Source organism: Salvelinus sp. IW2-2015, linkage group LG10, assembly GCF_002910315.2.
Source record: "Salvelinus sp. IW2-2015 linkage group LG10, ASM291031v2, whole genome shotgun sequence".
In the NCBI taxonomy this organism is placed as follows: domain Eukaryota; kingdom Metazoa; phylum Chordata; class Actinopteri; order Salmoniformes; family Salmonidae; genus Salvelinus; species Salvelinus sp. IW2-2015.
In genome coordinates this window covers 7,121,042-7,140,523 of record NC_036850.1, presented here as the reverse complement: position 1 = coordinate 7,140,523, position 19,482 = coordinate 7,121,042, and the positions used below count along the sequence as shown (strand labels likewise).

Sequence of the window (19,482 nt, the reverse complement as noted above, 5' to 3'; positions counted from 1 at the left end):
CTGGTTGACAGGTCAACGCTGGTCTGGTCGGCTGGTCAACGCTAGTCTGTTCGACGGTCAGCTGGTCTGGTTGACGGTCAGCTGGTTAGCCAACTGGTCTGGTCGACTGGTCCGCTGGTCTGGTTGATGGGTCAACTCTGGTCTGATCAAAGGTCGGCTTGGATACTGCAGAGCTGATGGTGGGTGTGCTTTTTTAAACTTTTATCTTCATGGTCTTCTTTTCACCTCAAGATTGTAAGACCATAACACTATTCCTTCAGATGTCTAGGCCTACTAAAATTGTATGTGTATGCGCTAAATTGATATAGCCACTAATCTTTCAGAGAGGATGAAAACAAATTATTTAAAACGTCTATATTCCAGCACAGTACGATCCTATGAAGTCTTCGCCAAAGTCATCTGAAGAATCTGCGGCCTGTGCGGTCCCTTCTGTGTCATGTGAGCTGAGTTACTAACCTACTGAAGCTTCTTTCCTTCCTCTCTTCCCGGCTGGTGGGAGGAGAAGAATCCTATTAGTTTGCTCCATAATGGCGGACACGTGTGGCCAAGTACTTCTGGGGTCTGGATTAACGGTCCTTTCCCACCCCCTCATGTACATCAAAGTTCTAGTTCAGGTAAGATATATATATAGAGATTTAACAAACCAGAATGTTTGATCCTACTAGCTTTACGTCGAGGCCGCTTCTGTAACTGACAGGATACTGTAGCTAACGTTAGCTGCAACAACAGCCATAACGACTAGCTAGCTAACTAGAACTAACGTTACTTTCCATACTCCTCATGGCTGATACATTCAAGCTGATCTCATGACAATATATTACCTAAACAGCAGTTTACTTATCGTTTCAAACCGTATGTTTCTATGGCTAGCTAGAATTAGTAGCTAGGGGGTTGACGCCACGCAAAGGTTAGGAGCTAAGCTACGTTAGCTTGTTAGCTAACTAAGGAAGTGGTTTCGACATTTTGTCGGTTTTGTCGCAGATAAACAATTACATTGTTTTACAATTATTTATATCTAGCGGTTTTATCTAGTAGTGATGCAGCTTTTGTCAAATTTGACTTTAAGTAGCAGGTTATGATAAACAATGACATGTACTGTAACAGGTTGGGAGAATTAGGTTAAGTTTAGGGAAAGGGTTAGCTAAAATGCACAAAAAATACTAATTTGTACCTAAATTTGACACAGTATCCCAACTAGACATGACCCTATTTCGCCAGCTATCATGTTAATTTGTGTGACATTATCAATACCTTGAGAATAACGACTGGCTAACGTTAGCCAGCTAACGTAACTAGTTCTCATTCAAAACGTTCATGACAGGATGGGTGCCCTTTGGCCCACTCACCCGAGTAACGCGGGCTAGCAAATKAGTAAGGTTATAACACGACCGGGTAACTTAGTTCGCTGGATCATAATGCATTACTGTGTTTGCTGTTGTCAGATAAGATGTATGATAATTGTACTGTGTCAAATGTCTGCAAAGAAAGTAAAACAAATGTAGCATATTGTTAATCTAGCTAGCCTAACAAATGGTACTAATTCTAACTATATAACTGACTGACACTTGGCCTCATATACTGACGTTCACTGCAATGTATTATATAATTACCCAGATAGCCTAATAAATGGCAATTGCACATGTACTCCTTTTTCAGGTTGGACATGAACCTCTCCCTCCGTCCCTAGGAAGAAACCTGTTTGGTAGACAAGTGTACCAGCTGCCAGGACTGTTTGCCTATGGTGAGACCTGAATTCCAGTCTACACACTTGCAAAATGATTAGCTGGTTTTTCAATTAGCATCGGGCTGGTTGCACAAGTTAGTTGTAAGTGGGTCGTAACTCTACAGGCCACCTTGGTATTCTTTTGGTATTGACTCGCGCATAGACAACTCGAAAAGCGGTTGTGAAATATGAAAGATAGTCCCGTATAAACTACGCCTAGTAGGGAGCAGGTGTAGGGTGTTAAATTGGTACTATTTTATATGATATTCACAGAAAATAATAGCAATTACATTTTTCAAAAGTATGTGAGCTTCGTGTTCATTTTTCACAACCGCTTTTCGAGTTGCCTATGCGCGAGGCAATAGCAAAATAATACCAAAGACAGTACAGAATAGGGCTGGGCGATATGGCCAAAATATAATATAATGGTATTAAAAATAAAGACGGCACATTTGCTTTTATTAGTAGTGCGAGACCGATCCAAGGGTGCCAACAAATACTGTTAACTAACCCCATTCCGTACAAATTTTCGCCACCGCGGCATTCAAATGAGGCTGCAATGAAAACTAATGCGACTGTGTTGGCATAAAAATATGGGGTGTGAACTACGTTTCTATTCAAGCTTTGATTTATATGGTAATGGCTCGATAGTTTTGGAGAAAAGTTGAGAGAAACGGACCGCTCTGACGCTGTACGTTAAATCTTGACATTTTTTAAAAAGACCCAACGGAGCTCATTGCTTCAGTCATGCAGAGACGGGGAGGTCTCGTCATTGATTTTGCTGGAAAGTGGAGAAATTGACCTGGAAGTATTACGTTTTTTGGGCACTAAAATAAGGTCGATTGTACATTACAGCGCAAAGTACAAAAGTGCGTTAGCTAACTATACATTCTAATTGATTTCAATGGGTCTTTCTCTATTCTGATTGTTTTATACTGTTCAACTCAACTTCAACCAAAAATAAATTTCAGCATTTTCATACATTTCTGCATTTCCTGCACTCATTTCAGATCATTTCCACACTGCCACATAGAGCTGCATGATTTGTGCAAACAATCTAGGCCTTCATTTTGACCAAATGTTGCAATTGCGTTTTGACTTGTGATTTAGAGCAAAACAGTTGGGTGAACTGTTGGAATCATGGAAATTGAATGATTATTCAAATTCTATAGTTGGAATATAATAGTGGGCTCTTTAAATAGTGTTTGATATGACGACAAATTAAAATGCCAGGGAGGAGTTATTGTGACAGGGCAGGAACCAAAGTGTTGACAAGTGTTTCCTAGGGGACCCTATAATCTTTGGCTACATTTGAATGTTTTCTCTTAACTACTTAATTTAACTAACATATTGTTTTGCGTATTCCTCTTTGATTTAGAAGATACTGTTGCACAAAAAAACATGCAGATGTACAGTACCAGTCAAAAGTTTGGACACCTACTCATTCAAGGGTTTTTCTTTATTTTTACTATTTTCTACATTGTAGAATAATAGTGAAGACATCAAAACTATGAAATAACACATATGGAGTCATGTAGTAAGCAAAAAAGTGTTTCAAAGTAACCTTGATGATACTGTAGCTTTGCATACTCTTGGCATTCTCTCAACCAGCTAAATTAGGTAGTCACCTGGAATGAATTTCAATTAACAGGTGTGCCATGTTAAAAGTTCATTTGTGGAATTTCTTTCCTCCTTAATGCGTTTGAGCCAATCAGTTGTGTAGTGACAAGGTAGGGGTGGTATACAGAAGATGTCCTATTTGGTAAAAGACCAAGTCCATATTAGGGCAAGAACAACTCAAATAAGCAAAGAGAAATGATAGTCCATCATTACTTTAAGACATTAAGGTCAGTCAATCTGGAAAGTTTCAAGAACTTTGTAAGTTTCTTCAAATGCAGTCGCAAAAACCATCAAGCACTATGATGAAACTGGCTCTCGTGAGGACCGCCACAAGAATGGAAACCCCAGAGTTACCTCTGCTGCAAAGGATAAGTCCATTAGTTACCAGCCTCAGAAATTGCAGCCCAAATAAATGCTTCACAGAGTTCAAGTAACAGACACATGACAACATCAACAGTTCAGAGGAGACTGCGTGAATCAGGCCTTCATGGTCGAATTGCTACAAAGAAACCACTACTAAAGGACACCAATAAGAAGAAGAGACTTGCTTGGGCCAAGAAACGAGAGCAATGGACATTAGACCGGTGGAAATCTGTCCTTTGAGTCCAAATTTGAGATTGTTGGTTCAACCGGCGTGTCTTTGTGAGACGCAGAGTAGGTGAACGGATGATCTCCACATGTGTGGTTCCTCCCTGTGAAGCATGGAAGAGTTGGTGTGGGGGTGCTTTGCTGGTGCCACTGTCAGTGATTTATTTAGAATTCAAGGCACACTTAACCAGCATGGCTACCACAGCATTCTGCAGCGATACGCCATCCCATCTGGTTTGCGCTTAGTGGGACTATCATTTGTTTTTCAACAGGACAATGACCCAAAACACACTTCCAGGCTGTGTAAGGGCTTCATGAAATGGAGCCCTTGCCTTGGCCGAGCAACCGCACGCAAGCCTAAGATCACCATGCGCAATGCCAAGTGTCTGCTGGAGTAGTGTAAAGCTTGCCGCCATTGGACTCTGGAGCAGTGGAAATGCGTTCTCTGGAGTGATGAATCACGCTTCACCATCTGGCAGTCCGACGGACGAATCTGGGTTTGGCGGATGCCAGGATGAAGCCGCCTGCCCCAATGCATAGTGCAAACTGTAAAGTTTGTTAGAGGATGAATGATGGTCTGGGGCTGCTTTTCATCGTTCGGACTAGACCCCTTAGTTCCGATGAAGGGAAATCTTAACGCTACAGCATACAATTACATTTTAGATGATTCCATTCTTCTAACTTTGTGGCAACAGTTTGGGGAAGGCCCTTTCCTGTTTCCGCATGACAATGCCCCTAAGCACAAAGCGAGGTACATACAGAAATGGTTTGTCGAGATCGGTGTGGAAGGACTTGTCTGGAGTGCACAGAGCCCTAACCTCAACCTCATTAAACACCTTTGGGATGAATTGGGAACGCCGACTGCGAGCCAGGCCTAATCGCCCCACATCAGTACCCAACCTCACTAATGCTCTTGTGGCTGAATGGAAGCAAGTCCCTGCAGCAATATTCCAACATCTAGTGGAAAGCCTTCCCAGAAGAGTGGAGGCTGTTATAGCAGAAAATAGGAGACCAACTCTATATTAATGCCCATGATTTTGGAATGAGATGTTCGATGAGCAGGTGTCCATATACTTTTGGTCATGTAGTGTACTGGAGCAGTGCAGAGCTGTTGTGAAGGAAGTTGTCAAGGAAGTGAGTTTCTGTTTATACAGGACCTCCCACCTACTGTCAACCAATCATATCAATCAAGAGCTATACGGAGCTCTTTGTTGTTAAAAAATTTGGGAGGCGCACGACATTTCAGTACGGACTACGGCGCTCAGTTAGGCCTCTGCGTGCCTCCGGAGGCTCCGCAATTGTCACACCCTCCATACGGAGCCTCCGAACACATTTTCGGATCAAGCATAATATATAAAATGTGCTGTAGACTAGTCAGACGGCAAACATTTTTGTTGACAGGGTGCACGATTTATTTTGCCAAATTTTTAAGTTATGTTGGTGCTTATATTTCCGACATTTTGGTAAGCTATCCGTTAGTCAACTTGTCTAAATTTGATACATGCAGCTTATCTTCTGTCATTATGTTGGCCTAGAAGACTAAATAAGCCCTTGCTTACCAGAATGTCATAAATCGTTAGAATGAATGCARTCTTGTTGACATCAGTAAAGTTTTCTGTCATCTCTGCTTCTTTTGTGGAGCAAAGACATTTAGGGACTGGGAAGAAAATGCAATAAATAACAAGGAAAGATTTGGCTAACTTTCCAAATGACATTAGTTTGACCGGTTGTAAGGAAATGGAAGGCTGTGACAGATTTCAGTTAGGCTTGGATGCATATTTTATGTGGTTGAAATACAATCAGCTTTTATGATGCTGATAAAGATAACATCTCTCCAGATGGCATCTAAATGTGGATTTGCATGCTGTTAAGATGCTGAAAGAAATAAACCATATTTCTCCACTCCTGTTCCGGAGTCAAAATGTGTCCTACACTTGGTAAATAATTTTACTGCAAGAAATGCTTAATTCTGCAGGAGTTCATATTAAGGATATGTGAGARGTTATAAACCTACAGTCAGAGTCCAGATTTCAGCTTCCATTTTAACCCATCTGAACAGTAGGCTACAGTTCCCTTGACGTGCCATAGGTCTATTTGAGTCCCTGTCTTGACTGCGAAATTTTTATAGCACCTCACAATCATCACACACAACATAGCTGGCACTGCCATCATCCTCTTTTACCACTTCACCAAATCTTTCCAAATCTTTTTCAACTCTCCATTTCGCGGCTTTTCTCTYATTGAATTAAACTCCAACATTGTCCTTTTTKCCCCCGTGGATCGATGTTAACTCTTTCTGCCCGTTGGCAAAAGCGTTTGACGGTTGGCGTGTAGGATATTTGGTTGGTGTACAGTTAGGCCCTAAAGCTTATATGCATAGGCACTAATGCCAGAGGGCATAAAATAATGAAAKAAAAAAATCWAKTTTGCCTATAGATACATMGTTTTTTTTAAAGGTATTGTTTTCTCTTTATTCAACCTGGCCTTCATTMACACAATATTTCATGATACTAAACCAGCCCGCCCAGCGGATATAACTGCGGGTTATGAGTCAACCTGCGCAGCACTACTAGTGATGGATTTAAAACTAGACTTATCTTGATGTTAAACTCCAACTAGTAGGCTACTCGGAAATAAGACTGGCCTATCCGTACCATACAGTCTGACTAATGAACATATTTTCTGTGTCCTTTTGATCCTCTAATTTCTGTCTTTTAGCAAAGCACATCATAAAGATTGATGGCAAGGCAGGTCTCTTTAATGGCCTAGCCCCCAGGCTCTGTGCAGGGACCATCGGCACCCTTGTACACAGCAGAGTCTTGCAGGTGGGTCTAACTAACAAGCTGGCTTAATGTAGCTTCCTAAATAAATGTTATCTGATGTTTTCAGACCTCAGCAGTAGTCTAGCCTCAAACATAAATGAATGGGAAATGTGATCACATTCTGTATTGAAAGTCATGCTCGTCAGAGAATAAGCTATATGCTGGCTTGGGAATTGACTGACTTGAACTGCATTGGCCTTTCACTGTCTTAGGATGGTGAGTGTGACAAATGCTATTTGTTTCTAAATTCATAAATGGCAATGTGTCGACACACCACTATGGAAATGKATCTCTGTTGAACTAATCACTGCTGTCTTTAACAGAGATGCCAGGATGCAGGCAAATATGAGGTAAATATTTTGGCCTGGTTATGGATTAATTGTATAATTTTCTCTTATTTTATTAAATCTTTTATCTTTTAAATGCAGGCTGTGGATATGGATGGTCAGTTTTCAATCTTTTTTAGGTCTCTGGAACCAGTCAGAAAGCTGAAGAGGGATCCTTACAGCATGTTGTGAATGAGGTATGAATTAATTTGTCCAGTAAAGCAGATGGTTTGACAGATGTCTTTTTTTTAGCATGTTATTGCTTTTGACACAACCAAGATCAATCAAAATATTCAGATTTGTTTCACAGTTCTGTTAGATGTGGCTTGAACAGACCTYATTCTGTAAATTGTCGCTTAGCTGTGTTTTTTGACCGTACGGAAGTAAGTTAATATCTTTAGGGGAGATGGTTCTTGGTGTAAGGGGAATTATCCCCAGCTTAAGCTGTCCAAACTGGATTCATGTTTTCTCCCAAATTCTGCATCTCCATTCTTTCTGATTTTCTTTTACCAGACAACCAAAGAGATGATAGCCCGCTCCTGTGCCACGATCATCACACACCCCTTCCATGGTAATTGTACCGTTTGTGTCGAGCAACTTTTGTCATGTCACCCTTTGCCTCAAATGTTCTCATAGGATAATGATTACTGCATGGATACTGAGTTCTGAATGGTTAATTTTCTGTTTGTTCCAAAGTGATCACCTTGAGATGCATGGTCCAGTTTATCGGTAGAGAAACCAAGTACAGGTGAGTTTTTCTTAACCTAAGTTCAATATGTGTTTTATACGATTTATAGCCATGTAATACTGAATATTACAAATGTTTCTYGTTTTCTTGCAGTGGAGTGTTTGATTCCATCGTCACTGTCTACAAGAATGAAGGAGTTCTGGGATTCTTTGCGTAAGTATGATCTTCCTTTGGCTACATGACCAATGTTTCATCAAGGGCAACCTTTAGTCTTGACCTGCTAAATTACTAGAATACATTTGACCTCAGTAAATTTAGTCAATCCTTTTTGAAGTTATTTTTAAAAGTAGGTTTATGCTTGCTCCTGAATCTTGCAAATTAATTGTTGTCTAGAGGCCGTTTTCTCTGGATGTCTGTACCATGACCTATTTTTCCCTGTCGTCTTAACCCCTGACTAATAGCTGTGCTCTCATGCAGGGGCCTTATTCCTCGTCTGCTGGGTGACGTACTGTCTCTGTGGATCTGCAACATGCTTGCCCACCTCGTCAACACATACGCCATTGATGACTCAGTAAGTCAGATGGATTTGGGGATTTTGACACTTGTTTAAAGGTCCAATGCCGCTGTCTTTATTTCCGTGTCAAATCATTTCTGGGTAACAATGAAGTACCTTACTGTGATTGTTTTCACCGGCAGGCCAAAACCCACCAAAACAGGCTGAACATTCAGGCGGCCTTTTCAGACTGCTCTTACACTTAAAAGGGCATTATAATTTTCACAGTATTATTCCAACCTCATAGTGTGGTATTCTATATAGATTTTTTTAAACATAGGAATATCACATTTTTGACTGCACTGGGCCTTTAAAGTAGATGTGGACCTCACATTTTAAAAAAACAATCCTGTACAGAAGTAGATTGTCAGTGTAGAATGTATGGGTAAGTGATTATTTTATTTTTTGATCTTTTCCTCACAGATGAGTCACACAGGAGAAATAAAGAATTGCTCTCAGGCTGTGACTGGGGTAAGTGTAAAACATTTGTTTTAAATCTATAATTTGTCAATGTAAGACCATAACACAGGCAACTATTAATACCATACAGGTAATAAACAGTTGATGGGATTTTTATTGGGGTCCAGTGTGGCAGAGCATGGCGCTTGCAACACCAGGGTTGTGGTTCAATTCCCACGGGTGACCAGTACAAAATGTAAATAAATGCTCTTTATAAGAGCTGCTAAATGACTAAAATGTTAAAGTATTGCCTTGGTTGCTGATGTTGTCAATTTGTTGGACTGTTTTAGTATCTCCCTCTTGTGTTCCAGTTCTTCGCCAGTATGCTCACATACCCCTTTGTTTTGGTGTCAAACCTCATGGCTGTCAACAACTGCGGGTAAGTAGCTGCGTTTGGATGTTTTTTACACCAACATCACCAGTTAGTTTAAGTTCATAGACCAATAACACAAAGCGTTTCAAATAGGTCTGGGCGATATATCAAATGAATTTGTTTTTGGGTAATATTCCAAATCTGTATCTCAAGAATCCAACTTTATTTTTGTTTTCAGGAGCATTTGTCCCCTTGTTCTCGTTTCGGTCTCGTCTCCTTCGATCCTTCTGTGCTGTGTACACCTTCCCATTTACACCAAAGATGCGTATATAATGAGATGCACATGTCTCTGCCCCGAAGGCAGGCTAAGGTCCAAAATAAAACCCATGGAAACGCATTGGGCTTATTCTGGACAGATTTTGGCGAGAGTGAAACCTCACGCTTTGCATCTTCCTCTCTGTTTACACACACCAAACCCCTCCCCTGCCACTCACAACAACATAGATGAGATGACTTCTTCCTCTCTGACAAGTGGATTCAACTCTCTATTTGCATTTGAGGTTTGGTTAAACAGAATCGGTCATATGAACGCCGAAACATTATTTTACTGTAATAGAGAAATTAGCCTTTCTAACGATACCCTTTGTCTCCACTCCTCAAATTGCACGCAGAGCAGACAACTAAAATGGGAATATTGATCCTGTAAAATGTATGATCAGTTTGTCGCGCGGCATTGCAGTACCACTAGCAGCACTTTAGCCAAAGACTGTCTAATCTGTTTTCTAAATGTGCAATAAGCTTAAGGTAGGTCACTTGATTTCCAACATCTGAACAAAGTGTATAGACTAGGATGCTGTTCAAACAGTATTCCAAAAAAGCAGGTTGAACCAATAAAATTATTAGTGGAATGCTTATTTAGCCTATGTACACTGCTCAAAAAAATAAAGGGAACACTTAAACAACACAATGTAACTCCAAGTCAATCACACCTCTGTGAAATCAAACTGTCCACTTAGGAAGCAACACTGATTGACAATAAATTTCACATGCTGTTGTGCAAATGGAATAGACAAAAGGTGGAAATTATAGGCAATTAGCAAGACACCCCCAATAAAGGAGTGATTCTGCAGGTGGTGACCACAGACCACTTCTCAGTTCCTATGCTTCCTGGCTGATGTTTTGGTCACTTTTGAATGCTGGCGGTGCTTTCAACTCTCAGTGGTAGCTGAGACGGAGTCTACAACCCACACAAGTGGCTCAGGTAGTGCAGCTCATCCAGGATGGCACATCAATGCGAGCTGTGGCAAGAGGTTTGCTGTGTCTGTCAGCGTAGTGTCCAGAGCATGGAGGTGCTACCAGGAGACAGGCCAGTACATCAGGAGACGTGGAGGAGGCCGTAGGAGGGCAACAACCCAGCAGCAGGACCGCTACCTCCGCCTTTGTGCAAGGAGGAGCACTGCCAGAGCCCTGCAAAATGACCTCCAGCAGGCCACAAATGTGCATGTGTCTGCTCAAACGGTCAGAAACAGACTCCATGAGGGGTGGTATGAGGGCCCGACATCCACAGGTGGGGTTGTGCTTACAGCCCAACACTGTGCAGGACGTTTGGCATTTGCCAGAGAACACCAAGATTGGCAAATTCGCCACTGGCCCCCTGTGCTCTTCACAGATGAAAGCAGGTTCACACTGAGCACATGAGCACATGTGACAGACGTGACAGAGTCTGGAGACGCCGTGGAGAACGTTCTGCTGCCTGCAACATCTTCCAGCATGACCGGTTTGGCGGTGGGTCAGTCATGGTGTGAGGTGGCATTTCTTTGTGGGGCCGCACAGCCCTCCATGTGCTCGCCAGAGGTAGCCTGACTGCCATTAGGTACCGAGATGAGATCCTCAGAGCCCTTGTGAGACCATATGCTGACACATGCACATTTGTGGCCTGCTGGAGGTCATTTTGCAGGGCTCTGGCAGTGCTCCTCCTTGCACAAAGGCGGAGGTAGCGTCCTGCTGCTGGGTTGTTGCCCTCCTACGGCCTCCTCCACGTCTCCTGATGTACTGGCCTGTCTCCTGGTAGCGCCTCCATGCTCTGGACACTACGCTGACAGACACAGCAAACCTTCTTGCCACAGCTCGCATTGATGTGCCATCCTGGATGAGCTGCACTACCTGAGCCACTTGTGTGGGTTGTAGACTCCGTCTCATGCTACCACTAGAGTGAGAGCACCGCCAGCATTCAAAAGTGACCAAAACATCAGCCAGGAAGCATAGGAACTGAGAAGTGGTCCTGTGGGTCATCACCTGCAGAATCACTCCTTTATTGGGGGTGTCTTGCTAATTGCCTAWAATTTCCACCTTTTGTCTATTCCATTTGCACAACAGCATGTGAAATTTATTGTCAATCAGTGTTGCTTCCTAAGTGGACAGTTTGATTTCACAGAAGTGTGATTGACTTGGAGTTACATTGTGTTGTTTAAGTGTTCCCTTTATTTTTTTGAGCAGTGTATAATTTCACAAGCCCTGAATTTGTTAATTATTGCTGACTGTTTGAAATGTAGTGTATTTGACCTTTTTTAATTGTACAACAAAGCTTATTTGGATAACCTTTATTTTGGGGGGCTGATAAATTGTGAAACAGCCATAACTAAAAAGAAAGAGGTATGATTGTTAGGCCGTATCGCCCATCCATAGTTTCAAACCTCTGCCAATGACGGCTAGTTTTCAGGTTACATATCCCTCGCATATAAGGCTCGTCCAAATAGGTCCCTCACTCCAACAGTCTTAGGAAAATTCTTGCTTGAGACCATTTCAATTAAAAACAATCACAGTAAGGTGCTGGTTACCCAGAAATGATTTGATAGCGATTTAAATTGCTCCATTGGACCTTTTTTTAAAGTTTCCCTGTAGTGAGTGGTTTATGTCTGAGGTTGGCTGTCCACGTAAGCATTCCTGTCTTTTACAGTCTGGCTGGCGGCCTCCCCCCCTATGCTTCAATATATCCAACCTGGGTGGACTGCTGGAGGCACCTGAGCTTAGAGGTAGGTTGCTGCTACACAAAAACACAGGTGTAACAGACATGGCTTGCAACCATAAGATCCTTAGTTATTCACGTTGGTTAACGTGTTAAAAATTATGAATTAGTGCCATTAAGCTGTTTTTGTATTCTCTCTATTCATAGGGAAACATGAGCAGAGGCAACAGTTTATTTTTCCGGAAGCTGCCTGTGGGGAAGACGTATGCAATCGACCAGAAGAGATTTTTTTAAGTCTTGAACTACCTGCATAGAATCTAATTGTAATAATATAAATTGACATTGCCTGAAAGGGGGTGGATCGCTGGCATCTAATCCTTTGTATGCACTTGTTTACGATTTTTTTTTTTTTTTTTTAACAACCTGTCCGAGTCTGTCATCAAGTAAAGATAAAATTGCAATGTGCTGCTTTGATTGGAAATGTGAAGAGCTTTATTTTAATATATAGAAATTTGTAAAACTGTACTGCAGGATAATTAAATGGAGCTGTTTCACCTAAATCCAGGAATAAACAAGATTGCAATAGTTCCCAGTTCACCTCTTTCTGTGATGGGAGACTAAATCGTATGTCACCTATTGCCAATATACAAACTTTCGGAATACCCTGTATATCTGGCTGGCATGGAGTGGAGGCCCTCCCTGTGCTCTGAATAAAAKATGGAAGTTTTAGCTAATCTGCATGTAACGTTTAATTCAAAAGTTATTGGGAATTGGGACCTTGTATTGATGTATGTAATCATGCGATAAGAAATGGATGCGTTAAGGTAACTTGGGGCCACACTGAGCTATGGAGAATGAGTTGACATGTCTATGGCCTTGTCGAAGCAGTCAGGTGCTTGTATTAACTCATTTTGACTGATCCAAATAAAGATGCTTTTTTGGACTTCTTGCTTTCTCTTACAGCATTGGGTTTTAAGCTTTTGATCTCATTCTCCAGTGTGTAGCTAGTCCCCTGAAACATTGATTCAAAATGAGTCATTTCAGACAAGTTACACCCTGAACATTTGCAACACAAACTGAATAGAATGACAATAGGTGATTAGTTTCACAGAAGTACATTGGCTGTTTCTGTCAAAGGTACAACTGAAGTCGACTGTCGGACAAAATGGTCCTTTTGACACTCCATCGGAAGTACTCGCCGGTAACAGCCCGAATATGGTGGCAAAATGCCCCTCTCATAATATTTGTAAATGGTAACATCTGAAATATGTGGCAATGTCTGCCACAGCTTGTTAATTATTTCCATCTAGCCAAATGGCTTAATGAAAAAAGCTTTTTTTATTCTTTCATGGACCATTGGTACCAAAACATGTCTCCAGTCCCAGCCCAAACAACTTCCGAAGCACCAAAGAGTGCGAAGTGGCAATTAGTGTTGTACACTAATGTGGACTATTATGGCTGCACAAATAGTACAGATTGGTTCATGTTTCGGATACAACTGGAGAGTATCACACACTTCCCCTGAAGAGTCTTAGGCGTAGTACTGCAGGTTGGCCTTCTTCTTAGCTTGTACTTCCAAGATGCCTTCCATGTAGTCCTCATGATTGAGCTCAGTTGCCCCCCTGCGAAGGGCGATCATACCCTGGAAGAAGGAAAGAAAGTAAAATCCTTGTTTGTTCTTGTTCCTAAATATATTTATATATTTTAAGAAAAAAGGGCAAATTAAGTCTTCCAATCAAAACCTTGACACAGGTGACTGATAACAGTATTTCACCAGGGGAAAGGAAACAGCGTAACTGTACTTTAGTTAATAGGGCTGGTTTAGTGTGAGAGGTATGACTCACCGCCTCCACACACACTGCTTTGCACTGGGCGCCGTTGAAGTCATCAGTGCACCTGGCCAGCTCCTCGTAGTTGACGTCAGGGCTGTGGGAACAAAACCAGTGTATAACTTTGAGCTAGACAGTACATTTAATCATAACATGCATATCAATTTGGCTAATGTAGGATGAAGCATAGTGGATTGGTCCGAACCTGACGTTCATCTTGCGTGAGTGAATCTGCATGATGCGGGCTCGTGCTTCCTCATTGGGAACTCAATCTTACSGTCCAAACGTCCAGAACGCAGCAGTGCGGGATCTAGGATATCMACCCTGTTAGTGGCAGCGATAACCTGGCAGAAGAGGATCAGAAAGYCAAGGTGTCAGCGTACAATATAGTAGTCTGGCTAACACCTAACTCGAAGTCCGCCYGACCTCAGTTTGGAAAAAGTTGATGTTGTCGATAATGAAGGGGGCTGTGCTTTTACTGATCATTTCTCCTCCGTGTCTTTCTCACTCAAACACCCACACACAAAATGAAATGAAGATACTCGTTTTAACCGAACAATATAATGCTTAACTCTGGTAGGCATAAAACATTCTCACCAAGTTCAACTGTCGGAGTCAGTTGGAGTGCCAGTGAGCACTGCCTTCATAGGCCTGCGGTAGCTACGGTTAATAACCATACCACATAAAAGTTGCTGAGCTTTATTGTGCTAATAAAAGTAAGTCAAGTCATTGTTTATAGGGAAAATACAAACAGGTTACTATAATGCGCCATTACATTACGTTTTGCATCTTGCCCTCTGATTTATCCTTTTCATGGTTTGAGTGCGAAAAGCATAGTAGGATTACCGGTAATTCTATTATATTGCGGCATACATTACAGCTGGAATTTAATTTGGCTAATGAAAATGGCTCAACAGAATGAAATCTTCAAAAAAAGTTTAACAGGCTCGGCCTATATTGCAGCTATTACCAACAAAGGCGATTACCTACCAAACGACAGCAATAGGCGAATTCAATTTATTTTACAACAAACGTATAATAATCATTAATGACTAAACAATTAAGAATAAATTCAAAAATAAATAAATTAAAAGGTATAAAATTGTTTCATACTTGAATAGTGAGTTGTCCATTTGGCCGTGCCAACGTTCTTCTCATCTTTGTCCACAACAACATTAAAACTTGTCCCCGAGGACAATCCCCTTGTCAGCTTCTTTTCACTATACTCTTTCTCCTCTCATTTTACTTCAATGAAAAATAACTCCATCTTCGCAATCAACAGTAGCCTCGTCCAAGGCTCCTTTTACTCTCCTCAGAGGAGAGCAGCTGGAACCAGTTTCAGCTGGACATAAGCTATACGTTTTATTGAGTTGCAATTGGCTGACATAACAAGCTCATGCAGTTCTCATCACACAAACAATAAATTAACAAAGGACAGGTCCAGTCGGTAAATAMATTTTTACCCAAGACCTGAGACAAAAGTCAGAATTTAGAACACTCTGGGTTTCAGGTCTGTTAGAATTTCGGATCTGTTGGACCTGTGAAGACCTTTAGAATAAAGATCACATATTGCAAACAAATAATCGGAACATCGTGTCAGTACAAAACTCCAGACATTTTGTAATGTCTGTGCATCCATGMCAATCGCTAATCAATATCCAAAAACACGTCATCATCTCTCTTTTGTGGCACCAATGTGAGGGGTTATGGCAGGGGAAATGGTGCTTTGTGTTCACATTTCCCTGAAAATGAAAACTGAAGTCAGACCACCTCTCGAGATGGTCTCAGTTCGGTTTGCTTTGGGGGCTCTTTTGAGGGGTCTAAGTTCTTTTGGAGTTCACACTGCACACAAAAAAAATTCAGCAATGAGAACCAATCAATAATGCATTTACAACAGCCTATCCAGACCAGTGCATCACAGCTCTCCCTGCACTCTGAGTCACGTGAGTCGCATCAGCCAGGCTAACAATATAGGGCCTTCCTCATAGCATAGTGAAACAGACACTTCTCCTTCGGTACCAGGTATCTTGGGTACCTCAAGTACAGCTGATTAAGATTTTTTTTTAAAGAACTGAGTAATACCTTAACTTGCATGTTGGGCTGGAACCCATCCAGCTGGTTGAGGAGCTCAAGCATAGTTCTCTGTACCTCCCTGTCACCTGCTTTCTCACTGTCAAACCTGGAGAAATCAAATGGATCAGAGGCTTGTGTCGATGCTATTAACTTCTTTGGGACTGGGGGGAAGTATTGAGTAGCTTGGATAAAAAGGTGCCCAGAGTAAACTGCCTGCTACTCAGGACTAAAAGCTAGAATATGCATATAATTAGATTTGGATAGAAAACACTCTGAAGTTTCTAAAACTGTTTGAATTATGTCTGTGAGTATAACATAACTCATATGGCAGGCAAAAACCTGAGAAAAAATCCAAACAGGAAGTGGAAACTCTGAGGCTGGTAGATTTTCAACCAAGCTCCCATTGAAATTATAGCAAGATATGGATGAGTTTTCACTTCCTACGACATCCACTAGATGTCAACAGTCTGTAGAACTTTGTCTGATGACTCTACTGTGAAGGGGGGCCGAAGGAGACAGGAATGAGTCACCACTGCCATGAGGTGACCATTCTTTGACCATGCGCGTTCACATAGTAGGGAGCTCCGTTYCATCGCTCATCTGAAGTCAATGTAATTCTCCGGTTGGAACGTTATTCAAGATTTATGTGAACAACATTCTAAAGATTGATTCAATACATCGTTTGACATGTTTCTACTGACTGTTACGAACTTTTGGACATTTCGTCAGGTTTTAGTGAACGCACTTCGTGACTTTGGAATTGTTTACCAAACGCGCTAACCAAAGTAGCTAATTGGACATAAATAACGGACATTATCGAACAAATCAAGCATTTATTGTGGACCTGGGATTCCTGGGAGTGCATTCTGATGAAGATCATCAAAGGTAAGGGAATATTTATCATGTAATTTCTGGTTTCTGTTGACTCCAACATGGCGGCTAATTTGACTATGTTCTGAGCGCCGTCTCAGATTATTGCATGGTTTGCTTTTTACGTAAAGTTTTTTTGAAATCTGACACAGCGGTTGCATTAAGGAGAGGTATATCTATAATTCCATGTGTATAACTTGTATTATTATCTACATTTATGATGAGTATTTCTGTTGAAATGATGTGGCTATGCAAAAATCACTGGATGTTTTTGGAACTAGTGAATGTAACGCGCCAATGTAAACTCAGATTTTTTTATATAAATATGAACTTTATCAAACAAAACATACATGTATTGTGTAACATGAAGTCCTATGAGTATCATTTGATGAAGATCAAAGGTTAGTGATTAATTTTATCTCTATTTGTGCTTTTTGTGACTCCTACCTTTGTCTGGAAAAATGGCTGTGCTTATTGTGGTTTGGTGCGACCTAACATAATCGTTTATAGTGCTTTCGCTGAAAAGCATATTTGAAAATCGGGCACTTTGGTGGGATTAACAACAAGATTACCTTTAAAATGGTATAAGACACATGTCTGAGGAATTTTAATTATGAGATTTCTGTTTTTTGAATTTGGCGCCCTGCACTTTCACTGGCTGTTGTCATATTGATCCCGTTACCGGGATTGCAGCCATAAGAAGTTTTAAGATAGGAACGGTCTTGGAAGCCATAGCAGGCCATTCAGCTGAACTACAGAGGGTTGTCAAGCGTGTGGATGAGGCGGAAGGAAGAATTACTACTGTGGAAACTTCAACTACATCAATGGACACTAAGATAAAGGCACTTCAATTAAGGAATCGTTATGGTTGAAATGTAACTAATGACCGCTAGCCCCAGTATTTTATTAGCTAGGTGGCTTGTACACAATTGTTACCGATGATACTGTATATACCAGCCTACTCRTACTACAGAAACATAGTGTAATGAAACAGGCAGGGAGCAGGTCTCGAACCCTCGGCCTCCTAGCCCGAAGTCCAGCGCGCTATCAACTGTGCCGCAAAAGCATGCTCGTGCGGCAGAGTCGATAAACCCAGGGTCGTTATAATACATTGTATTGGTTCTCTCTGTATTAATCCTGTTTCCCAAATATAGCAGGTAACTTGTCTGTGTCTATGTTGAGTTCAACTTGCCTAGTTAAATAAAGATTAAATAAATTWGAGAATTTAAAATATATGCTTTGGCCCATTTCAGGTAACCTCAACATGCTTGATTCTTTTGAAGAACTTTCCAGTCGTTTGTGCTTTACATTCCGACTTTTGAACGTATGTTTATTGGACATATATATTAGTGTCTAATAAAAAAGAGCAACGTATTTAAAGCATCCCATTTGTTTTAAGGTTATAGTGTGTGTGTGTGGTAGTTTCCCTTGTTGTCCACTAGGTGTCAGCACAGTTTCAATAATGTCACACCAGGTTCACATGTGTAACAAATCAAATTGTATTTGTCACWTGCGCCGAATACTACATGTGTAGACCTTACAGTGAAATGCCGACTTACAACCCCTTAACCAACAATTTAGTTAAGAAAAATATGTGTTAAGTAACAAATAATTAAAGAGAAGCAGTAAAATATAAATAGCGAGGCTATATACATGGGTACCGGTACAGAGTCAATGTGTGGGGGCACCAGTTAGTCCACTGGTGTAAATTACTTAACAAAAATGTATTTAAAGTACTCCCCTACATTCCGTTTATCTGCACTTTTAATTTTACTTCACTACATTTCTGAAGAAAATAATGTATTTTTTACTCCATACAGTTTCCCTGGCACCCAGAAGTACTTGTTGCATTTCGAATGCTAAGCCAGACAGGAAAATGGTCCAATTCACACACTTATCAAGAGAACATCCCTGGTCATCCCTACTGCCTCTGATCTAGCGGACTCACTAAACRCATGCTTCATTTGTAAATTGTCAGAGTGTTCCCATGGCTATTTCTTAAATACATTTTTTTTTTTTATAAAAAAGAGAATCATGCTGTCTGGTTTGCTTAATATGTGGAAGGTCAAATCATTTATACTTTTACTACTGATACTTAAGTATATTTTAGCAATGATGTTTACTTAGTATTTTACTGAGTGACTTCACTTGAGTCATTTTCTATTAACTTCTTTACTTTTACTCAAGTATGACAATTGAWATGACAACTGTTCAAGACATTTAGCACCCAAGACCCAACATTCACTTGGAGGCTTGAAGTAGGGGTGTTGAACTAGGATCTGTTTTAGCATTTCTGAGTAGAATTAATAACATTACTTTGACAGGGGGGACTGATTCCAGTTCAGCATTCTTAGCTGGAGACATTTAATAAATGCGTACAGAGGAGTACTGTTCTATGATCAGCTTTGCCTAGATCATATTGAATCAGTTGTCTCTGTGTAACCGATGTGAAATGGCTAGCTAGTTAGCGGGGTGCGCGCTAATAGCGTTTCAATCGGTGACGTCACTCGCTCTGAGACCTTGAAGTAGTTGTTCCCCTTGCTCTGCAAGGGCTTTTGTGGATCGATGGGTAACGATGCTTCGTGGGTGGCTGTTGTGTGCAGAGGGTGCATGGTTCGAGCCCAGGTAGGGATGAGGAGAGGGACAGAAGTTA

The 19,482-nt window shown here is 41.1% G+C and overlaps 1 protein-coding gene and 1 pseudogene across 2 annotated transcripts; one reads left to right on the top strand and one right to left on the bottom strand.

Moving 5' to 3' along the window:
- Positions 1-432: 432 nt before the first annotated feature.
- LOC111969229 (mitochondrial carrier homolog 2) lies at positions 433-13,000 on the top strand. 2 transcript variants are annotated; one of them, XM_023995236.2, is made up of 13 exons: positions 433-614; positions 1,657-1,741; positions 6,650-6,756; positions 7,077-7,103; positions 7,220-7,276; positions 7,593-7,650; positions 7,776-7,827; positions 7,921-7,980; positions 8,245-8,338; positions 8,744-8,791; positions 9,070-9,158; positions 12,049-12,124; positions 12,265-13,000. In XM_023995236.2, the coding sequence occupies exons 1-13, from the start codon at positions 528-530 to the stop codon at positions 12,349-12,351; spliced, it is 927 nt and encodes a 308-aa protein (XP_023851004.1). In that variant the 5' UTR covers positions 433-527; the 3' UTR covers positions 12,352-13,000. The 2 variants fall into 2 exon arrangements, with proteins under 2 accessions (XP_023851004.1, XP_023851005.1); XM_023995237.2 differs by having other exon boundaries at positions 436-614; positions 9,091-9,158.
- On the bottom strand, positions 12,733-19,441 carry LOC111969087 (26S proteasome regulatory subunit 6A-A-like; annotated as a pseudogene).
- Between the last annotated feature and the right edge of the window lie 41 nt (positions 19,442-19,482).

Bases quoted from the DNA above. Each gene is read 5' to 3' on its own strand.
- LOC111969229 (XM_023995236.2), top strand. From the start codon at position 528: ATGGCGGACACGTGTGGCCAAGTACTTCTGGGGTCTGGATTAACGGTC. The intron at 615-1,656 runs GTAAGATATATA...CTCCTTTTTCAG, and splicing joins ACATCAAAGTTCTAGTTCAG to GTTGGACATGAACCTCTCCC. The intron at 8,339-8,743 runs GTAAGTCAGATG...TTTTCCTCACAG, and splicing joins CATACGCCATTGATGACTCA to ATGAGTCACACAGGAGAAAT.